This window comes from Dicentrarchus labrax, unplaced genomic scaffold (genome assembly GCF_905237075.1).
Source record: "Dicentrarchus labrax unplaced genomic scaffold, dlabrax2021, whole genome shotgun sequence".
Lineage (NCBI taxonomy): Eukaryota > Metazoa > Chordata > Actinopteri > Moronidae > Dicentrarchus > Dicentrarchus labrax.
This window is the reverse complement of record NW_026136717.1, coordinates 5,783,211-5,806,115: the sequence shown is the minus strand read 5'-3', so window position 1 is coordinate 5,806,115 and position 22,905 is coordinate 5,783,211. Positions and strand designations below refer to the sequence as shown.

Sequence of the window (22,905 nt, the reverse complement as noted above, 5' to 3'; positions counted from 1 at the left end):
CTGTGTCCTACACATGAGCACTCCATCTCTGCTGCCATTGGCAACAACCTGTCACACAAACTCACAGTCAACACAGCAGAGAATGAATAATGGATATTATGGACACGCCAAGCCTATAACTCTATGACATGTTTTTTCGTACACTTTTTAACACTAGTATTTTCTATCAAATACAAGTAAAAAGTAATGATTAGTAATAATTATAATTTCTTATAAGGAACATGAGGGCTGGTCACATCTTTCAGTCTAACCAATCAGCATTCACCTTTCTCACTCCTGTGGTAAAGGTGGGGTGTGGAAACTTTGGTCACAGCTGAGCTTGAACACAGGAAGAATAACCTATTACCTATTATGTGCTAACTTTGAAATGTAAACACCTTACTTTGTTCAGTAAAGAGTGAGAAATCTTTCTGCTGGTGGATTGTTGGGGGCAGGACAACAGAAATAATGTAATTTATATTACATTAATACGTTGTAAAGTTAAAGTGGAAGGGTGGGGAATGGCAGACTCTACCAATCCTGGTTCATTTCCAATAACAAAGAAAGTACAGAGTGGAGTCTCACTCAGCTCACCCTGACCACAAACTTTACCCTAGAGTTGACCACATTGTGTTCGTTGTTGCTTCAGTTCAAAGCAGTTTATAAGCCCTCATTAACCTTTTAATTTTAGACGGATAATCGGTGTGTTAAATTATCACACAATCTTCTTGTGGTGGATAAAAGGAACACCCACACAATGACACAACTTGGGCTTCAGAGTTTGCACTCTTGTCGAGGTTAGCACTGTTAAGATGTGTTTATCTGGGTTGGTGTAGAAGACAAAATGACACTCATACAACGTTAAAAGTAAGATTCTTTTTCAAATATTTCAACTATCAAGGCTTTTAAACGCACAGTGGGGAATTTATGACGCAATACGTCAAAATCGCAAATAGAAACGTAGTTTGATGATTTCGTGAAGTAGCGAGGGATCATGTGAGTTGTTGTCTTCATTGTTAAACAACCTCCAGTGCTGATGAAAATCTATCTGACGAGAATCAGGCAGAAATCATGTTCATGGAATATCCACTGGAATCTGTTTGAGCTTTTTTTTGCTACTGATGTCGGTAAATGAAAGTGAGTGACTTTGGTGGAGCAGTACTAGACTTCACCAAATTATTTCTGTTCTTAGTTATTTTAAACATCGACCTTACAAGTGATATGGTGGTTTTCATACCTCTCTCCAAGCGCTTGACTTGAGAACCAAAATGCACAATGGTGGGGGCACTGAACATGTGGTCACTGTTTCCAAAATAGGACATTCAGTGTCACTTCTTGATAGCCAATCAAACACAGTCCTCTCTGTAAGAATAGAGAACGTATGGAGGATCTCCACATTCATCAAGACATTTTGGTCACGATGACATCTTTGAAGTTGGCTTTATATCTGACTTGTCTTTGCTTGTGGAGAATAGGTAAGTTTGGTCTTTTGATGATGTTTTTGTATGCTTTCAAGTGTATAGTCAATGTTTAGTCATTATAATCAGAATTTATAATCACTATGATAAACTCCTATCATTGCATTCATTTTGCTCCTTTCTTTTTCTCTTTTCTATTCAGCTTGGACAACTGATGTTCAATTGTCCACATCTGTGCGTCAAGAGAGTGGTTTTATATCAGCTAATGTTGGCGACAACGTGACATTACAATGTTTCTTTCAATGTAACGAAACAGGAGTGTTTTCCTGGTACAAACAAACGCTGGGACAGAAACCGAGGATTGTTTCTACCTACTTTGAACACGATGCAAAGGGCACTTTTACTGATGAATTCAAGAACAATCCACGCTTCACACTGGAAACTAAAAAGGGTAAAAATCACTTGACAATCTCAAATTTGCAAACTTCAGAATCAGCTACTTACTACTGTGTAGTAAGTTGCCATGCATATGAGTTTGAATTTAAAGAAGGCTTTACTGTCAGTGTAGAGGGTTCAGGTTTGAACATCCCAGCTTCGGTCCATCAGTCAGCATCTGAGAGCATCCAGCCAGGAGGCTCTGTGACTCTGAACTGTACAGTACACACTGGGACCTGTGATGGAGAACACAGTGTTTACTGGTTCAAAACCTCTGAAGAATCTCATCCAGGACTCATTTACACCCATGGAGGCAGGAATGATCAGTGTGAGAGGAAACCCAACACACAAACACACACCTGTGTCTACAACTTGCCAATGCAGAGCCTGAATCTTTCTCATGCTGGGACCTACTACTGTGCTGTTGCCTCATGTGGACACATACTGTTTGGAGACGGGACCAACATGGACATTAAAAGTAAGTGCTGCAAAATTCTAGCAGATATGTATTTCCGATCACTCACTCATCAAACTTTAAAAAGTTATAACCCGATAAATGTAGAATGTTTCAGGCTGACACCAATATTGATTTTTCTATTCTGGTTTAAAAATCTGAAAACAATATGTCAGCCAATAGTAATTTTTAAAACATAAACACATAATGCAAACAACCTTACTACACATCCCTTTGATTAATTATTTTTTCTAAATTTCTACATTACCTGAAACCCAGCATCAAGCCATTATCGGCCTGGACGATTTCTCTTTTTAGCTCTACTAAAAGGTTTGTAATGTCTCCTTATGTCTGGCTATCTGCAGATGCAGAGAACTCTCCCGACTCCCTTGTGTATTTCTTGAGTGGAGCTTTGGCATTCACCACCCTGCTGGTTGTTTTACTGACTGTCTCAGTGTACAAGATGAACCGGAGAAGCAGCTGCCTGTGTAGAGGTAACTGGTACTGTTTTTACCAAACCGCTTGTATTCACTGAAGACGGCTTTTAAATAAAGAGCTTTTTCTGTTTCCCAACAGAACTTCAAAGAGTTTCAGCTTCTACCACAACAAATGGAGAGGTGAATGTTTTCCATTTACTGTAAAATACATTTTAATTTAACATCTGGACTCATTTAACAGTCCAGTTAGCTGTTTCCTGGATTTTGTTATATTTCTTTAATGCACTGTATTGTGATTCATTATTATATTTTGTTACCAGGGTAACCAAGATGCCGACAACCTCCATTATGCTGCTTTAAGTGTCAACCATCCCAACAGACCAAGAAGACAGAGGAACCACACCAAGGATGAATGTGTGTACTCCGGTGTCAGGCAGTAGAACTGGATTTTCTTAAAACAGGAAGTTTTGTCAACATGATAAACACATGCTATACAATGAATGTAAAGTCTTGTGTTGCAGTTAACTACTTAATTTTTTTATGTGCTGACAAATGTGCCATATTTACACTAGCCCCATTACTTCTAGTCTTCGCATGTTTTTCTAGATGTTGCGACAACCCAAATGATTTAAGAATCATGTTACAGCTTCCATTGTGGTCTGCAGTGAAACCATGAAATTTCTGTATACTTTGCCACGGGTTGGTTGGAAATATGCATCTTTACAAACCTCGGCTATCTTTGTTTCTGTGTCATTACATTGAAACATAGCTTTCTCCCCAAGCAACTACGTATTTATAATCCTTTTAATTTTTGATGAAACCTGTTCATTTATAAGGCCAGATTCAATGATGCTGTACAACAAGTGAAGAACCATAATGGAAATAAATGATTTAAACTAACAAACTATTTTATTGTTTCATAATCCATTTTTTAAAGCATTTATTGCCTTTATGATTAGTTGCCTCCCAAGTTAGTTGTCAGTGAACATGTTTGGAAACGTTTGCAGGTGGGAAGCCAGTGAGGGATTGTGTCCTTTTTGGCGAATTAGCTCCTTGATGATGGGTCAATAAAAGCAGCTTGTGACTCTGTGTGTATCAGAGGAGGCACATGGCTATCCTCACCCTCTTCAAGCTGACAGAGTTAGCAGTGACAGGGATTACAGTGCACAGAGACATGAGCATTACAAATTAGGACTGCAAAACATGAAAAATTCAAAAATTCAAAAAAGAAAAATGCCTTCATACCTATTGATTTACCCATTCTATCTTGTGTATTTAACTGTTATGTGTATTTAACTGTTTAATAGAAAACCAACCAGTCTGTTAACCAGTACCTACACTGATGACATGTAAGAACATCTAAATCTAACAATTTCGGGGTTGTTGGAAGATTTGGCACTACGTATGAAGGCTGCCTATCCCCCTTGCTTTCAGAATTGAAGCTAATCTAGGCTTTAACATGGCAGGATTCAATGTAAAGAGATGAAACTGACATCAGTTGTCTCATCTAGTTATCTATGAGTAAGGCCGCATACAAGAGGATTCCCAAAAAGGTCTGAGAAATTCTGCACTCATCACTTTGGCCTATTGTGTTAGTGGGGTATTCAGGCATGGTGTTGGGGCGGGCCTAATGGGCCTGTCCCCGGGCCCTCCCACTCATACAACTGGCCCATGCAGATGCAGTCGCTAATTTTATAACTGCAAGTTCATTTCCTATTGAGACTAGAAGAGCTGAGAAAACAATGCAGGCAAGACGGGAGGTAGAGCTGAAACTTCCTGCCTGACTGGATTGTCTTTATATCGTCTTCAAAGCACAGACTGCTTCTGTTGAGACATGCTTATGAAAATGAAAGGGCAGGTAACCGCTCTCTCTGGTAAAAGTCAATCTAGCTCATCCGCCAGTCGAGCTCTTTCTCTTGCTCTCCCTCCCTGCAAACCCAACCATATCCAAACAAGATGGTATTTCCTCAAATAGAAATAAAATATAATGCTTGAGTGTGCACTTACAGAAATACAGACTGTCGTGGGTAAATGATGAGCTATCCAGACATTGAAAATGTTACATCATAGATAGATTTTTAAAGTGCATAATCAACCACATACACTACTCGCCTTCCACAACATATTTGTCATTTCTGTTTTAGCGAGACAACCAGTTGGAAACTGTCAAAGGAAGGCAAACAGTCTTAAGTTCTTTAATTATAGGTCCAGGCAAAATTGAATTGAAACATTGACATATCCCAAACTGAAATCCTGCAATGTCTACAGGTATGTTGTTGGAATAATAATGTCTAGGAAGAGGGCAGAGTAACAGGCTTTGCTCTAAAGCATTTAATTAAATAGCATGGCAAATTTAGTTCAGTACAATGTTTAACTTTGATATTGGCTCTGTCTACAGAGTCATTTCACTGAGACCTTTTGACCGTGCAGCCATTTTGTATCTCTTTCACTGCAGCAGCCTTTGTGGTTTACAGCAGGATGTGGAGGTGTTTGCATTCTTAGCGGGCAGTCAAGCTGTAAACAGTGCTGTGTTACCTCCATACAGGGGTGTTTGCGGGGGTGTGTTGTTTAAGACACCAATGAATGAAATACAATCCAAGAGGTCCAGTTTGATTAACAGATGAATGCATTTAAAGGCCTACTGGGCAGAAAAACACTGCACAACTCTTTATCACAAGTTTAATATTTAGGAGACATGATTATAAAACTAATAAAAAAGTTATCACTCAACAACTATTATTATCTTTTGTCCCAACAATGGTGAGCTAAACAGTAAGTAATCTACTCGGAACATGTGCCTGCATGTATCAGATTGGCCAATGTAGTGTCTGGCCGGATTTAGTTTTCCAGTGCTCTCAGAATCACAAACTGTACCTCTTTCACTACCTCAATTGTACTGGGGTGGTGTCAGAGATATAACCAGTAAATATTATAAATGTTAAAGTTATGTTTTAGTGGAAATCAATAGTTTCTATGTGGTACATGTTCTCAACTATGGATTAAATGTGTCTTGTTCCCATTGCTGTGCTGTATTCCTAGTGTTCTTGGCAGGTTGTTACAGAATTACCATGCATCCATGTGGTTTGCACAACAGAGCGATAATAATTCTATTGCAGCAAAACCGTACCCTACTGTATCTTCTTTATGTATAAAAGGCATTCATTCTTCAGTGATTTTAGATTTGGTGACACTGTGAGGAGATTTAAGACAGCTTTCACCATGTGATGCTTCATACGGAACAAAAATTGACACTGTAGGCGTCACTGAACATGTGATCAATGTTGTCTGGTTGGCCACTCGACACAGCCCAGTCTGTGAGGAGTGGAAAATCTATCAAGGTGCTTTTCATTCCACATGGCAATTTCTTCACGATGACATCTCTAAAGTTTGTTTTCTATCTGATATGTCTGTTCGTGTGGGAAATGGGTAAGTTGTGTTTCAATGAAAGCAGTTTGAGTTAATGTATAGTCAGCCCTAATGTAAGTGCTTTTCTCAGATTATTAAATAATTTCAGTCAGATAAAAGCAATCCTGTCTTTGCTTTGTCTCCCATTTCACTGCAGCTCACATGAGTAATCTGAAAGAGTCCACGGTGGTGCGTCAAGAGAGTGGCTTTATATCAGCTAATGTTGGTGACGACTTGACTTTACGATGTTTCTATGACGATTCGGGTGCAAAGTATCATTGGTACAAGCAAACTCTCGGACAGAAGCCGAGACTTATATGTGTTACGTTTAGGTCTGATAAAAATGGCACTTTTTATCACGAATTCAAGAACAGTCCACGCTTCACACTGCAAACTAAAGCTGGTGAGAATCACTTAAAAATTTCAGATGCACAAATGTCAGACTCTGCTACTTACTACTGTGCAAGCAGTTATTCATTTATGTTTGAGTTTGGGGCGGGCACTATTGTCAGCATAAAGGGTTCGGGTTTGAAGATCCCAGCTTCAGTCCATCAGTCAGCATCTGAGACCATCCAGCCAGGAGGCTCTGTGACTCTGAACTGTACAGTACACACTGGGACCTGTGATGGAGAACACAGTGTTTACTGGTTCAAAACCTCTGAAGAATCTCATCCAGGACTCATTTACACCCATGGAGGCAGGAATGATCAGTGTAAGAGGAAACCCAACACACAAACACACACCTGTGTCTACGACTTACCAATGCAGAGCCTGGATCTTTCTCATGCTGGGACCTACTACTGTGCTGTTGCCTCATGTGGACACATACTGTTTGGAGACGGGACCAAGCTGGACTTTGAAGGTAAGTACTGCAAAGTTCTAGCAGAGAAGTATTTACAATTACTCCATTATCAAACTTTAAAAAGGTACAGCTTAATGATTGTTGGACTTTGAAGTAACTAATTGTCTAACAGTTGTCTCATCTGAAGAGTACTAAAAAGGTGATGGTAGTTTCCCCATTAAAGAGTTTGTCTTTGTTTGCTTATCTGAATGGAGGGTCTAACAGTAGAGGGTGTCATAAGCACATTTGTCATTTTGGGCAATGTGGGTGACAAATTAAAGGGAAAAGCAACACAAACCTCCTCATCTCTGGAACTCTCTCTAGTCTCTTATATACTTCCAATTGATTCACATGATTTTCATTCTGATCAAACTATTCAATGGCCCCTCAAGTACTGTATGAAAGCATCAGCATTTGTCATGTTTCTCCACTCATTCATTCAAGTTTTTCCTCGACTAGTCAACGTTTGACTTCCAAACAAACTTGGGGTAAAAGCAGAAAACAGACTGAAAGCTCTGTTTCTGGTGTCTGTCTTTCTACAGATGAGGTGAACTCTTCTGTCTTGGTGTATTTCTTGAGTGGAGCTTTGGCATTCACCACCATCCTGGTTGTTTTACTGACTGTCTCAATGTACAAGATGAACAACAGCTACAAAGCTTCAGGTAGGTGGTGCTGAACTGTATCTGAAAGCTTGTATTTACTGTGTTTGGCTTTGCATAAAAATACATGTCTTTGTTTCTTAGAGTCTCAAGCAAGATCTGCAGGTCCATCCACAGCACATGCAGAGGTGAATTAACAAATAATTTCCTTGTGGACATGTTTTAATTAGGAACCATATCTTCACTCTGTATCATGTTATGCTGACTTATATATATTTTTTTATTAGGGTCACCAAGAAGCAGACAACCTCCATTATGCTGCTTTAAATGTTAACACTGCCTACAGATCAAGAAGACAGAGAGACAACACCCAGAATGAATGTGTGTACTCCAGAGTGAAGCAGCAGAACTGCTGAATGTGAAATCTGTACTTTCTTTGAGAATAAAATAGGATTGTCTCAGTATTATATGTGGATATTATGAAGATAAAATTGCTGTGGTAATGTTTGAGACCCTCTACTTTCTTTGTTGTTTTCTTTTAAGCAGAATATCTTTACAGTCGTCCTTTTTTGGATTGATCAATGTTGTGCAAGTGACTCATGGACTTTGACAATCATTAAAATATGTCGTGGACTCCTTTGTCTTATATCATTTATATCAAGTGTTCTATCCAAATAATTAAATAGCATCTTGGGTGAGGGATAAAATACACAAACTTAACTTTGGAACACTTACTGTCTGTGTGTGTGTTCCATCCACAATAGAGGTGCCATGGATAGTGGAGAAAGCATGTTACTACCCTCATCCACCTCGGGCAAATAGTGGAGCTATCAATGACCAGGACCAAAGTACAAGAGAGGTTTGGTGGAAAAAGGTGGAAATGCCATTAATGCAAAGATTTAAAAAAATGTGTTAACTGTCAAAATTCTTATTATACTCTAGTGTATCAAATACTATTTGAACATCTGGCCTCTGCCCACATATTTAAGCATCTTCATAGTCTTCACAAGTCTGACCTCCACCACCTTCATATATGCCTCGGCCTTGACATCAGCACTTTGACTATGTAACTGGGAAATTAAGTGTTAAAGTTAGTGTTTTAGAAGGTTTGTGCCTGAGAATTCTCTTTCTGCTGGTAGCAGTGGTGTAGTTGTGGCTTGGTAGGCCAGTAGATATACAACTGTGGCTTCAACCTCACCCCCACATCAGCCCTCACCCACCTGCTCCCCTAGATGGCTCTCCACTGGCCACCTGTAACTGCATGACTTTTTGTGTTTGACAGAAATATAATGTAATGTATTGTGGTGGCACTTATTATATTGTACTTTTTACTCCACTGCATTTATTTGACAGCTTTAGTTACTATTTTTTACAGAAGAACATTTTGCTGACATTTTCCATGCATTTCTTTGACTTGTAATGGAGTGGTTTTATACTGCAGCAGTGCCTGAAATGGGTTGCAACTCACCTGTATTGAGTACAAACACTTCAGAATTTTGTCCACATGAGTACCCTTACTTCTTAATGCATTCTGCCACTTTCGGTCTGGTACAAACACTTTAACATCCGTGTAGTGCTTGACTTTTTTCCCCCACCGGCATTCTGTGTATACCCGCCCTACTCTGCCTCTGATTGGCTGTGTTTCCGTGTAAACACATAGCTAGCTAAAGCCGAGTAAAAACGACGCTGAAAATATCCTTGTTAAAATAGAGAAAAAAATGCGGGAAAAAAAATAGCATTATGTCGTGGGTATGTCATTGGTTTGTGTTGAATTACTGGGTACTGGCATTTTTTTGGTCAAATTCAGGTACTGCAGTATTGCTACTTTCAGGATCCAAATACCTTCTCCAGAAACATGCACCCTGGTGGTGCGGTGGGGAATGGAATGATTTGCTCTGTAGGATAGTCTCTATGACATACGGCAGTCGTTATGAAGAGCAAAATGTTTTGTTTTGGCACTGCTCCTACTATGAATACAGACCTTTTAACATTTACCCCCATGCTCTGGCTTAGTATCTCTGTCAGTCTGTGCAGCAGCTACTGTGGTTTTAAGCAGGATGTATAGGTAGTTGCACTCCCACATAGATTCTCCTTCAGCCCAAAGACCTCTAACAGACCTAAAAACAGTGGAGTCCCAATTAAGTGACATTACATCACACAACAAAGACTAATACTTAACACTGAAACCAGCAATATAAATAGTAATACTAATAATACCACTAACGCAAATTCTTAGAAGACTACTTAGTTGGGGTACTATTTATAATAATGCTAACAACAACAAAAACAATAGATGGAATATATTAGTTGCACAGTGTATTTTGGGACTTAAGATTACAAACTGTTCTAACAAGCAGATGCAAGCTGACAATTTAAAAAAGACTATTATAATTACCATTTATTAATAATAATGAAAATAACATCTAAGCTTTAAAATCTTTTCAAGGGTCAGTTCCAAAATTCTTTAAAGCCATGTTTTTCACTGGTATTTAGCTATTAGGTTTTTACCAGAATCAGGATATTCAAAATCAACTTAGAATTGGATTTTTTATTTTTTATAAATACTCAGTTTTATCATTACTGATGTTTTTTTAAATGTCTAGGCAAATTATCATACCTGCATGTTTCTGTATCTGTTGGACATAATGCATTGGTACAATTTGAGCAGAATTAGAATCTACTGTACATCATTACTGGTCTATATACCCATTTTCCCCTTAAGTTTTAAATATGATACCAAGATAAGGAGATGTTATTTTTTTCATAAATATCCCACCGTGTCAATCTTCTCAAGAACCAAACTTGACACTATTGGTGGCAGTGAACATGTGATCATGTAGGAGTAGGACATAGTGTCACTCAGGCCAGCCAATCAAACGCAAGTCTTGTCTCTTTAATGTGGAGAAGGTAATGAGATTCGTATCATTCAACACAAGAATTCGAACACAATGACATCTCCAAAGTTTGTCTTCTATCTGGCATGTTTGTTCTTCGGGAAAATGGGTGAGTAGTGTTTCTGTGGCTTCAGTCTGTATCTTTTACTTTATAGCAACTCTTCATTGAAATAATTCTAACGTTTTTAATGAAATAATTATGCTGAAACTTTCAGATTTAATGAATTGTGTATTTGCTTTGTCTCTCATTTCACTTCAGCTCAGACGACTGATGTGAAATTGTCCTCATCTGTTCGCCAAGAGAGACGTTTTATATCAGCTAATGTTGGAGACAGTGTGTCTTTGCATTGTTTCTATGAAGGCGGTGATTCATCATGGCTTTACTGGTTTAAGCAAACTCTCGGACAGCAACCAAGGCTCATCTCTACCTTCTATGTGTTTAATACAAAAACCACTTTTTATCATGAATTCAATAATAATCCACGCTTCACACTGAGTATTCAAAACAGTACATACATTTTGACAATTTTTAATTTGAACATTTCAGACTCAGCTACATACTACTGTGCAAGTATCTCTATATATGTCTTGAATTTTACAAAGGGCACTACTGTCAGTGTAGAGGGTTCTGGTTTGAAGATCCCAGCTTCGGTCCATCAGTCAGCATCTGAGAGCATCCAGCCAGGAGGCTCTGTGACTCTGAACTGTACAGTACACACTGGGACCTGTGATGGAGAACACAGTGTTTACTGGTTCAGAACCTCTGAAGAATCTCATCCAGGACTCATTTACACCCATGGAGGCAGGAATGATCAGTGTGAGAGGAAACCCAACACACAAACACACACCTGTGTCTACAACTTGCCAATGCAGAGCCTGGATCTTTCTCATGCTGGGACCTACTACTGTGCTGTTGCCTCATGTGGACACATACTGTTTGGAGACGGGACCAAGCTGGACTTTGAAGGTAAGTAAATTTCTAGCAGAGCTCACCTTTTGATGAGCATTCCAACCAGACTTTGTATGAACACAGAGATAAAGCTGTTGTGTTTCTGACTCTGTAGATAAGGTGAACTCTCCTGTATTGGTGTATTTTTTGAGTGGAGCATTGACATTCACCACCATCCTGGTTATTTTACTGGCTTTCTCAATGTACAAGATGAAGAAGAAAAGCGGCAGCCAATCTACAGGTAACTGGTACTTTTGTATCTGACAGCTTGTATTCACAAAATATAACTTAATAAAAGAGCATTTTCTGTGTTTCACAATCAGAGTTTCAACTAAGATTATCAGCTCCCTCCAAGGCAAATTCAGAGGTAAAATGTATTTTAATAATCCATTCATTATCATTAAAACACAATTTTATTGCAACCAATTGTTTTATGGACAGATTTAAAAATTTCAATTAGGATCAATATCCTAATAATTCAACTTTTTTTTTTCCAGGGTCACAGAGACGCTGACAACCTCCATTATGCTGCTTTAAGTGTCAACCTGCCCAACAGATCAAGAAGACAGAGGAACAGCACCAATAATGAATGTGTGTACTCCAGTGTGAAGCAGTAGAACTGGACATGTACATGTAACATTTCTGGTTATTCATAGATATTGCATTTACTAGATATTGTTTCAAACGTAATGTTGATGTATATTGTAAAAATATATTTGTGTATGTTCCGTGTCATCTGCTGTCAAAAGATGCAAGCCAGTATTAGGTATTATGTCCATATTAAGTGTTTGCACAGCTGAAGATTTGCGTCCAATTTCAACATTCTGTACAAGATTAAGTGTGCCATTTAATTATTGAGGTGTAAAGTACAGTGAGGGAGTTGTGGTGGTAGATGGTTGTGTATTAGACTTTGATTCACACCTTGTCACAGACATATAGGTAACATTGCCATTTTTTTAACCATAAAATCAAACTTTTCCTAACCATAACCAAGTAAATCATCGCTAACCGTACCCATGTTTTACATTTCTCTGCCATCAAACATACAGACATACACATTACAGATAATGTAGTTTGTAATTGATTGCTGACATCTGGATTAAGTTCAATCAAACCAAATTGTGTAAGTGCTTCCATATGTCCATTCTAACTTAAAAGTGATCAAATAAAGCCAATATATTTATGGAACACTCTGATCTTAAAATGATACGTGTGCATCTTCATTCACTCCTGGGTAGCACTTTCTCTGGCTTCTTAATTTTTGTGTATCAGAAAAGCATATGATTGTCCAACCTGCCCTACTGAGTCGAAGATTGGTGAAACTAAATGACCGATATTAAAGAACAATAAAATGGCACAGGAAGGTTTTTCTATTGACCTTCAGTAATAGAATCCTACAGAACCTACGTCTAGTTTGATAACCTGACAGCAGAGATAGTACCTAACACTTAATCAAGTAATCTTTGCTTGCTGTTGGTTTACAGCTGTCTGAAGTGTCCATAGTACGAGTATGACCTCTACCACAGTCATTTATGCAATAACTAGTACATTGACAATGTAATTGTGAATAACATTATTAAGTTCTAGGTCTATGTGCTCAAACTAGAGTTCTCTTTCCACCGCTCGCTTGTTTGTACACAGAGACAACTGATCAGGTCTTAGTTGGGTGTCTTGTTGGATTAGTCGTGTTGCGCAGCAGAGTGAAGGAATTAGTCTTTCCTACCCCAACATAGCAAGAGTGTGTCCTTCCTAGTTCAACCTTTTCAACCATCATAGCAAATTTTCGTGCAAACTTGTCACATACTCAGGGTATACAATCCGCTGATAAACCTAAATCCTCTGGCGAAGACAAATTTGACCTGCAGTACAAACTACTCTCCATTCTGTTATTACTGTTTCACTTACAAATTTTTAATACAACTTTTCCCCCTGGCAAATTCTCATAATATGGAAAAAAGCTCAGGTTGTTCAATCAGCTGTACCACAAAGCAGGCCTTCACCAGATTACCGTCTACTTTTGGTGATCTTTAGGATTAAAGCTTTCTCTAAACTCCTAAAACACTAAATGTATTTATTGCTCTGATCCATACTCTTAATGGAAATCTATAGATCGATACAGTACAGAATTTTAAGTGCTTAGAAATTGGGTTGGATAGCAGTTTGACCTACAAAACCTATGTAAAAATTTAGACTACAACTTAAAAGTTGAACTGGATTCTTATTCCAAAACAGAAAAAAAACATTATACAATTCACTACGGCATTTACACTGAATTATGGGGATATTCAGTATGCTCATACTGCTACAAAACGGTCAGTGCTGTCTACCACAAGACAACTATCACAACTCCATCCCTAATTGAGTTAAATTTGAACAACTTTGACACCAGATTACAAAATATGTTAGCTTTAACCGATCCTCATACCAACTCTAAACTAAGGAAAATTCATTATACACCTCACTACTGGAATACAGTGAAAAACAAAAGAGTTACAGACACTCATTGCTCTTTTTTTTATTTAGCATGGCAAGTATATGTGTGTGTGTGTGTGTGTGTGTGTGTGTGTGTGTGTGTGTGTGTGTGTGTGTGTCTGTGTTTGTGATGACTCCTTGTGTGACTGAATGGTTTTGTTGTGACGTATCTATTCACAGGTCTCTCTCGTAACACATCTTCCTGAATAAATAAGGGTTAACTAATGACATACTACTGGCAATTTGATAATGTTATCATGCTAACACACTAAAGTAAGGTTTGCATTGTTAAGGTTATACCTGCAAGACACACATGTGCTAGCCTAGTCAGTGTGAGCATGATAGCAATATATAGTATAGAAAAAGTCTAGAAAGGTAGAGCTGGCAGCAGCAGCTCGCAGCAGAAACACTCTGTGTGTGTGGACACCATAGGCGTGGTGCTGCAGCAGTTCAGCGAGGCAGCCGTCACACACTGTGTGAACAAGGAAGTAGTTTTGTTGCATTGTACCTATGTCAGTGCAGCTGTTATTGTGTTTTTTAGGAGGGTCGAAAGGTGTTTTTGCTCTCACACAAATTCACATTTTCTTACCAGCATCTAATACTAAACACTTAAGAGAACGAGTTACAAAACTAACTAGAAACGATAATCATACATAAGAAAGTGTTGGTAGACTACAGCTTGAAATATTATTTTAAAAATAATTATAGGGTATCAACTGTGCATCATTTGATCAAAATGATCTTTTGTCGACTGCATCCAGTCCATTGCTGAACGTTAAGAGAGAACTCCTATTGTGCATTGGTACTAGTGTTTATGTTTGATACAGATCACTTATTTTAAAATCCAATGCCAGTATGAGGTTCTAAATATATTTCTAGCTGTGTTAAAGTACTCAAAAACCAAACTTGACTCTATTGGTGCTACTGAGCATGTGATTGGGTTTCCTGTCTGTCATACAGCGTTATTTCAGGCCAACCAATCAAACACAGTCTGGTCTTTGAAGAGAGGAGAAACTATCAGTATTCCTTCATTCAGCACGACAACTTGGACATGAAGACGTCTGCAAAGTTTGCTTTCTATCTGACATGTTTGTTCTTGGGAGAGATGGGTGAGTTGTGTATTTATTCATCCAGTTTGTATCTTTTATTGTATGATCACTCCTCATAGCAATGTGGCTAATGTTTCTAATGTAATAATTACACTGAATTCTGTCACATGAAAGTAACGTGTATTTGCTTTGTCTCTCATTTCACTTTAGCTCAGACGACTGATGTGAAATCGTCCTCATCTGTTGGTCAAGAGAGACGTTTTATATCAGCTAATGTTGGAGACAGTGTGTCTTTGCATTGTTTCTATGAAGGCGGTGATTCATCATGGCTTTACTGGTTTAAGCAAACTCTGGGACAGCAACCGAGGCTCATCTCTACCTTCTATGTGTTTAATATAAAAAACACTTTTTATCATGAATTCAATAATAATCCACGTTTCACACTGAGTATTCAAAACAGTACATACATTTGGACAATTTTTGATTTGAACATTTCAGACTCAGCTACATACTACTGCGCAAGTATGAATACATTTGTCATGCATTTTGCAGAGGGCAATATTGTCAGTGTAAAGGCTTCAGGTTTGAACATCCCAACTTCGGTCCATCAGTCAGCATCTGAGAGCATCCAGCCAGGAGGCTCTGTGGCTCTGAACTGTACAGTACACACTGGGACCTGTGATGGAGAACACAGTGTTTACTGGTTCAAAACCTCTGAAGAATCTCATCCAGGACTCAGTTGGTGCATCTGATAAATGCTCATTGTTACTTCCCGAACAAATTTAGGATGAAAACAGAAAGCATGCTATAAGCTGTGTTTGTGAATGTGCATGATGAACAAAGGAAACAGTTGCCAATCTTCAGGTAACTACTACTGTTTGAAACTGACAGCTTGTATTCACTGAACATTTTGAATAAAGAGCTTTTGCTGTGTCACAACCAGAATCTCAAACCAGATCACCAGCTCCCTCCACAGCAAATACAGAGGTGAATAAAAACTGTTGAGTGTAAATTGACTTAGGATATATCATTCAGACATAATTTTATTGCTTTCTTTGAAGAACAAAATAATTATGTTATATGTGATATATATTTTGTTACCAGGGTTACCAACATGCAGACAACCTCTATTATGCCGCTTTAAGCATCAAACTGACCAAGACATCAAGAATATAGAGGGATCCAACCTGGTCTGAGTGTGTGTATCATATTTTTAAAAAGTAAAATTTGGGATTGTAGCAATATTCAAAAGATTGGCAGAGGTTTTGGGGATGCAACTGAGATTGAACTGTAGTCTGTCTGTATATATACATGTAATTCCAGTGATTTAAACTCAATAAGGAGGAGCTGTAATGTTCCTCTCATATCTCTTACAATCTGAACCTTTTCTGAAAAACCAAACTTACCACTGCAGTTTGCAATGATCATGTGATCATGTTTCCTATACAGGACATAGGTTGTCACTTCAGGCTGGCCAATCAAATGCATTCTTGTCTCTGAAGAGTCAAGGAACCATTGATGTTCTTTCATTCAGCACATCAGTTTGAACATGATGACATCTCCAGTGTTTGCGCTCTGTCTCACATGTTTGCTCTTGGGCAAAATGGGTAAGTTACATTTTATGACTTTTAAGTTTATGATAACTTCTCATACAAATATTTCTAATCTTACTACACGGATTACGTTGAACACATGAAAGTAACTCTGCTTTTTCTTTGTCTCTCACTTCACTTCAGCTCAGACGACTGCTCTGAAATCTGTCTATCAAGAGATAAGTTTTATATCAGTTAAAACTGGAGACAACTTGACTTTGCAGTGTTTCTCTAAAGAAAATGTTCCTGCAAGGATTTACTGGTATAAACAACCTCTGGGACAGAAACCAATGCTCATCGCCAGTTACTACAAGTTTGATAAAAATAACACTTTCTATGGTGAATTCAAGGACGATCCACGCTTCACACTGGATACGGAAAATGGTAAAAATCACTTGGAAATCACAGATTTGCAAATTTCAGACTCAGCTACTTATAACTGCATAAGTTGCTTTTTATACACATTAGACATTTCAGAGAGCATTATTGTCAGTGTAAAGGGTTCAGGTTTGAAGATCCCAGCTTCGGTCCATCAGTCAGCATCTGAGAGCATCCAGCCAGGAGGCTCTGTGACTCTGAACTGTACAGTACACACTGGGACCTGTGATGGAGAACACAGTGTTTACTGGTTCAAAACCTCTGAAGAATCTCATCCAGGACTCATTTACACCCATGGAGGCAGTAATGATCAGTGTGAGAGGGAACCCGACACAAAAGCACACACCTGTGTCTACAACTTGCCAATGCAGAGCCTGGATCTTTCTCATGTTGGGACCTACTACTGTGCTGTTGTCTCATGTGGACACATACTGTTTGGAGACGGGACCAAGTTGGACTTTGAAGGTAAGTCACCCTCTAGCAGAATTTGTCTCGTCTGATGAATAGTAAAAACTGAACAGTAGTTTCAGCATTAAAGGGTTTGTCTTTAGCTTATTGGTCTCACAATAGATGGTGTTGTATGTCGTACAGACTTTAAATTTGTGATTTTGGGCTATATACATAAAATGTACTTGACTAGTCATTCTTACTTCCAACCAAACTTAGAATTAAAACTGCAATCACACTGAAAGCTCTGTATCTGATGTCTGACTCTGTAGAAAAGGTGGACTCTTCTGTCTTGGTGTATTTCTTGAGTGGAGCTTTGGCATTCACCACCATCCTGGTTGTTTTACTGACTGTCTCAATGTACAAGATGAACAAGAGAAGCAGCTGCCAATCTAAAGGTAACTGGTACTTTTATTTCTGGCAGCTTGTGTTCACTGAATTCAGCTATTGAATAAAATAACTTTTCCTGTTTCACAATCAGATTCTCAAGCAAGATTACCATCTTCCTTCACAGCAAATGCAGAGGTAAAAGCAGTTTAACTGTTTAACAGCCTTCATAGAAGCACAATTAACTGCCTCATTGACATTTGTGTTGTTAGAAACCTAATTGTGATCTGCTCTATATATTTTATCCAGGATCACCAAGATACAAACAACCTCCATTATGCTGCTTTAAGTGTCAACCTGCCCAACCGATCAAGAAGACAGAGGAACAGCACCAATAATGAATGTGTGTACTCCAGTGTGAAGCAGTAGAATAGTGGATTGTATGAGTAAGGAGTCAGTTTCTTAGAATCTCTTGGGAGGTGTGATGTAGATTTAGACGTAGCTCTAGAGGTAAACGATAAAATCTTACCACAAGGAAGCTACCAACACACGTTTACCAGCTTCCTTGTGGTAAGATTTTATAACGTGCATATTCTGTTTGTCTTGGTGAGTCTTGGTGATTTCTACTGTTACTTTGTTCTCTCACAAAACATTTTTTAAATCTTAACATAATATTTTTGTAAACATACATTTGTAAGGATTTTCTTGTTTTGTTTGTACAAGCTCTCTTGGGCCTCTTGTGAGGACCTCAACACAAATAAGAGGTATTATTTGTCTTGGTTTTTAAACTATGTATGTGTATTATTCATTTCCATATACATTAATGATCAAATAAATCTATTTTTGGATCATTTTGACCATGAGACAATGCATGTGGGTTCAATCCCCGGGAAAGTAGCACATCTTGCTTTGTCACACGTGGCACCAAAGCATGTGACTGACCTCATCCATCCATGATGTAAGTAAGAGTAATTCTTGACCTTTGAACGGCTTTTTGGACACACATATGGTGCAGATATAACTACAAGTTAAGCGATTTATCTGACGCTTAAATAGACATGACATTGAGGTTCAGCTATAGGAAAGCTTTTCAATCGGACTTCGTTAAGATTGAACAATATATTTTTTGGCATGTGCACCATAAAGATGAGAAATATGAATATTTTTTGCCGATTCGACCCCATCATGACCTTATTATATTTTAAGGGGGTAGCAAAGCAGTGTGTGGTAACGAAAACCCCCTGATGAACACTAGACAGGTGGTGGTGGAACTCACAGGTCCTGTTTAACCAGAAATCAAGACTTTTTTGAGCGGCAGAGGTCAAAAGAATAAAAAGTGCACCTGCATGCAAAACGTTGTGATGCGTTTATGGTGAAACAGCTCTGTCAGGGTTAGGATTTACACTTTACTACATTTTTACCACTGGAAACACACCAGAGAGGGCACTTCCTCCAAGTTTCCCCACTGCAAGGGCACCCTGGGGGACACTTCAATATGGGGAGAGATGGCTGGCCTGTGTCGTCCGATCAATGACCCTGGATGTGTTCGGTTCACTGCTTTTCCTTCCTTGGAGCACTTTTAATCGGTACTGACCACTGCAGACCGGGAACACCCCACAAGAGCTGAAGCTTTGGAGATGCTCTGACCCAGTCATCTAGCCATCACAATGTGGCCCTTGTCAAAGTCGCTTAAATCCTCACGCTGCCCATTTTTCCTGCTTCTAACACATCAACTTTGAGGACAAAATGTTCACTTGCTGCCTGATACATCCCACCCACTGACACGTGCCATGATTACCAGATAATCAGTGTAATTCATTTCACCTGTCAGTGATAAGAATGTTATAGCTGATCGGTGGATATACCTTTGTAGCTTGTTTTTGAGTTGGACAGGATTTTCTGAGTGCCTCTTCTGAAGTGTTGTAGATTGCATCCAAATTATGAAATTGCTCTAATGTTTGCTAATGTGTATATTTAGGATACTTTTGTTTTTGATTGACTTTGTTTACCATGTAGTTGCAATTATAGTGTTATTTCTAGTACATATGGGTGAATACTTTTTTTAAGTTAACCAGTATATGCTATATTTAGAAGCTTAGATTATTTTTTGTTGGAGACATCACTCTTGCTTTAAGGATCTAGATTTTCTCATACTTTGTGTTTATCAATGTTTTTACCAAAGTAATGAATTGTTTGTGAATTTTATGTTGTTAATGATCAAATAAACAATTCAAATTTCTAGCACTTTGAGTATCAAACAATATGTGTGTGTGTGTGTTCTATCCAGAAGTAACTCTTCCTGCACCGCGCTTATCATGGTGACCTCACCCATCTCAATAAGTGAGTGAGTCGTCAAACAGTTCTTTTGAGTGTACTGAATCACTATGTATTGTTCAGTATAAACATGTGTTATAAAGATTTATTCACCCAATTGTTCAGCACTGACTGGAGCTCTGGCTGCGTAATCCCTCTCAATGTACTGAAACATGAACAGTCTTTTGTGTAGGATAACACGTTGAGCTGAGAATTTAGGTGGATGAAGATACAATTTGCAGACTGAAAGCTCAAATCCTACCCTATTGTGTACCGCGTGTATATTTTCCCAACACATAGTCGAGAGGGAGCATACAGTCTATGAGAGAGAGAAAAGCGTGCTGTGCTCACATTCACTGTGTAGTGCAGTCAGAGGACGAATAAATGCCCCGTTCCCCTCACAGTGAAAGGACCTGAGACATTCTCAGGGCTCAGTCACACAGTTTTTTACATTGCAGGTTTCACCACACATTGTAAACGACAACCAGCGACACACACACACCCACACACACATACACATACACACATACACACACACACACACACACACACACACACACACACACACACACACACACACACTCCATTATAGCTGTCCTCTTCTCAAAACAGTGAATGTTTAGGGAGATCCCAATCAAGTTCTTTTGGCCTCTGATCAGATGCGAGTCATTTATTATTGAGTATCTGGTAATACCGAGTCCTGATCCGATACAGTGCACACTTTAAGTACATTAAAGTTATTCAAATTAATCAAATAGCTCAGCACCACATTAAGAAACAAAATGCCTATATGTTTTTTGTTAGTTTGCTTTTTTAACACAATAGAGTATAAAATTACAGACCTGTCTAGAGACATATTAGTGTAAAATCGCCCATTTTCATTCCATCAAAAAATCACTACATCAGTCTGTAATCCCCTCTATAATGGGCAAAATCTCCAAGCTCTAAGACAGAAAGTTTTATTTTGTTACTCAACATTATAAAATCTGACTTGATTAAATGGATGAATTTCCCTAAAAACTTTACAGGAAGAATGAATCTATTTAAAATGGCATGTCTTTTTATTTCTGTTTTCAAACATACTAATTACCCCCACCTGACATATTGTTTACAAAAAGCATATTCTACTATTACAGACTTTATATGGGGAAAGGAAAATCATAGAATTATCATATAATTAAGAGAAAGGTTTGATATAATCTAGAATTATATCACCATGCTTCTCAAGCATTTTACTTATGTCACACAGTCAAGAACACAATATAAGAGCAACCTCAAAACCTCTTTTCATATATATTTTCAAAGGATAAAATCACAAGTTGTATCAATTGTATTGTAAGAGACAACAACATGGAGAAAAATGGAGAGTATCTGGAGTGAGTTGATATAAGTTCCAAAAAGAACTCCCTTATGGAACAATCCTTGGAAAGGTCCTTAAAACTCACCATTAAGATGGTCTCCGTGGAGGGATAGAGGGATAAACCATTAAGGATTTATTGGATGGAAACAACTAGACCGGTCTGCAAAATAAATGTGGTTTGTCTAATGAAGAAGTTTTTTAGGTATATGCAATTTAAAATCTATTCCAAACCTCTGATTTCCATCCATTTGCAATCCAATATTAAATACTGTACAGAAGCTACTCTACAAGAGATAAAGTTAATAAATATGATTGAAATATTTCTGGGAATTGTGTTAAATGTGGAATTACAGATTTGGGATTGTAGGAATATTGAAATGATTGGCAGAGGTCTTGGGGATGCAACTGAAATTTAATTGTAATCTATCTGTATACAAACATGCATTTCCAGTGATTTAAACTCAATAAGGAGCTGTAATGTTCCTCTCATATCTCTCACAATCTGAACCTTTTATCAAAAACCAAACTTACCACTACAGTTTGCAGTGATCATGTGATCATGTTTCCTATACAGGACATAGGGTGTCACTTCAGGTTGGCCAATCAAATGCATTCTTGTCTCTGAAGAGTCAAGGAACCATCGATGTTCTTTCATTCAGCACAGTAGTTTGAACATGATGACATCTCCAGTGTTTGCGCTCTGTCTCACATGTTTCCTCTTGGGCAAAATGGGTAAGTTACATTTTATGACTTTTAAGTTTATGATAACTTCTCATACAAATATTTCTAATGTTACTACACTGATTACGTTGAACATAAAAGTAACTGCTTTTTCTTTTTCTCTCACTTCACTTCAGCTCAGACGACTGCTCTGAAATCTGTCTATCAAGAGATAAGTTTAATATCAGTTAAAACTGGAGACAACTTGACTTTGCAGTGTTTCTATAAAGAAAATGTTCCTGCAAGGATTTACTGGTATAAACAACCTCTGGGACAGAAACCAATGCTCATCTCCAGTTACTCCATACTTGATAAAAAAAAGGCTTTTTATGGTGTATTCGAGAACAATCCACGCTTCACACTGGATACGGAAAAAGGTAAAAATCACTTGGAAATCACAGATTTGCAAATTTTAGACTCAGCTTCTTACAACTGCATAAGTTACTTTTTACACACATTAGAATTTTCTGAGAGCATTACTGTCAGTGTAAAGGGTTCAGGTCTGAACATCCCAGCTTCGGTCCATCAGTCAGCATCTGAGAGCATCCAGCCAGGAGGTTCTGTGACTCTGAACTGTACAGTACACACTGGGACCTGTGATGGAGAACACAGTGTTTACTGGTTCAAAACCTCTAAAGAATCTCATCCAGGACTCATTTACACCCATGGAGGCAGTAATGATCAGTGTGAGAGGAAACCCAACACACAAACACACACCTGTGTCTACAACTTGCCAATGCAGAGCCTGAATCTTTCTCATGCTGGGACCTACTACTGTGCTGTTTTCTCATGTGGACACATACTGTTTGGAGACGGGACCAAGCTGGACTTTGAAA

At 38.3% G+C, this 22,905-nt stretch overlaps 4 protein-coding genes and 2 long non-coding RNA genes across 10 annotated transcripts in view; 4 read left to right on the top strand and 2 right to left on the bottom strand.

Moving 5' to 3' along the window:
* The window catches only part of LOC127349573 (uncharacterized), a 25,631-nt gene extending 2,746 nt beyond the window's left edge, over positions 1-22,885 (bottom strand). The window contains exons 1-3 of one of the 4 annotated variants that reach the window (XR_007880332.1): positions 22,838-22,885; positions 11,224-11,361; positions 6,715-6,784 (exon numbers count right to left, since the gene is read on the bottom strand). This is a non-coding gene — a long non-coding RNA (uncharacterized LOC127349573). Of the gene's footprint in view, positions 1-6,714; positions 6,785-11,223; positions 11,362-17,299; positions 17,368-22,786 lie in introns of those variants that run through there. The other 3 variants (XR_007880333.1, XR_007880331.1, XR_007880334.1) reach the window with 3 other exon arrangements.
* LOC127349571 (uncharacterized) overlaps positions 1-22,905 on the bottom strand; it is a 45,828-nt gene that overhangs the window by 17,096 nt on the left and 5,827 nt on the right. The gene's annotated exons all lie outside the window — the stretch shown is intronic.
* The window catches only part of LOC127349544 (immunoglobulin kappa light chain-like), a 37,514-nt gene that overhangs the window by 13,936 nt on the left and 673 nt on the right, over positions 1-22,905 (top strand). The window contains exons 1-5 of one of the 2 annotated variants that reach the window (XM_051375398.1): positions 10,507-10,571; positions 10,722-11,429; positions 11,527-11,652; positions 11,735-11,778; positions 11,909-12,615. In XM_051375398.1, the coding sequence (XP_051231358.1) occupies positions 10,517-10,571; positions 10,722-11,429; positions 11,527-11,652; positions 11,735-11,778; positions 11,909-12,028 (1,053 nt within the window). In that variant the 5' untranslated portion in view covers positions 10,507-10,516 and the 3' untranslated portion in view covers positions 12,029-12,615. Of the gene's footprint in view, positions 10,572-10,721; positions 11,430-11,526; positions 11,653-11,734; positions 11,779-11,908; positions 22,082-22,206 lie in introns of those variants that run through there. The other variant, XM_051375399.1, reaches the window with a different exon arrangement.
* On the top strand, positions 1,335-3,630 carry LOC127349538 (uncharacterized). Its single transcript, XM_051375383.1, has 5 exons — positions 1,335-1,454; positions 1,600-2,310; positions 2,652-2,780; positions 2,863-2,903; positions 3,044-3,630. Exons 1-5 carry the CDS (start codon positions 1,361-1,363, stop codon positions 3,161-3,163), a joined length of 1,095 nt encoding a protein of 364 aa, XP_051231343.1. The 5' UTR covers positions 1,335-1,360; the 3' UTR covers positions 3,164-3,630.
* LOC127349545 (uncharacterized) lies at positions 6,051-8,201 on the top strand. Its single transcript, XM_051375401.1, has 5 exons — positions 6,051-6,149; positions 6,286-6,990; positions 7,512-7,631; positions 7,713-7,756; positions 7,856-8,201. Exons 1-5 carry the CDS (start codon positions 6,095-6,097, stop codon positions 7,982-7,984), a joined length of 1,053 nt encoding a protein of 350 aa, XP_051231361.1. The 5' UTR covers positions 6,051-6,094; the 3' UTR covers positions 7,985-8,201.
* LOC127349546 (uncharacterized) lies at positions 16,476-18,534 on the top strand. The gene is made up of 5 exons (XM_051375402.1): positions 16,476-16,539; positions 16,669-17,367; positions 17,622-17,747; positions 17,831-17,874; positions 17,986-18,534. The coding sequence occupies exons 1-5, from the start codon at positions 16,482-16,484 to the stop codon at positions 18,103-18,105; spliced, it is 1,047 nt and encodes a 348-aa protein (XP_051231362.1). The 5' UTR covers positions 16,476-16,481; the 3' UTR covers positions 18,106-18,534.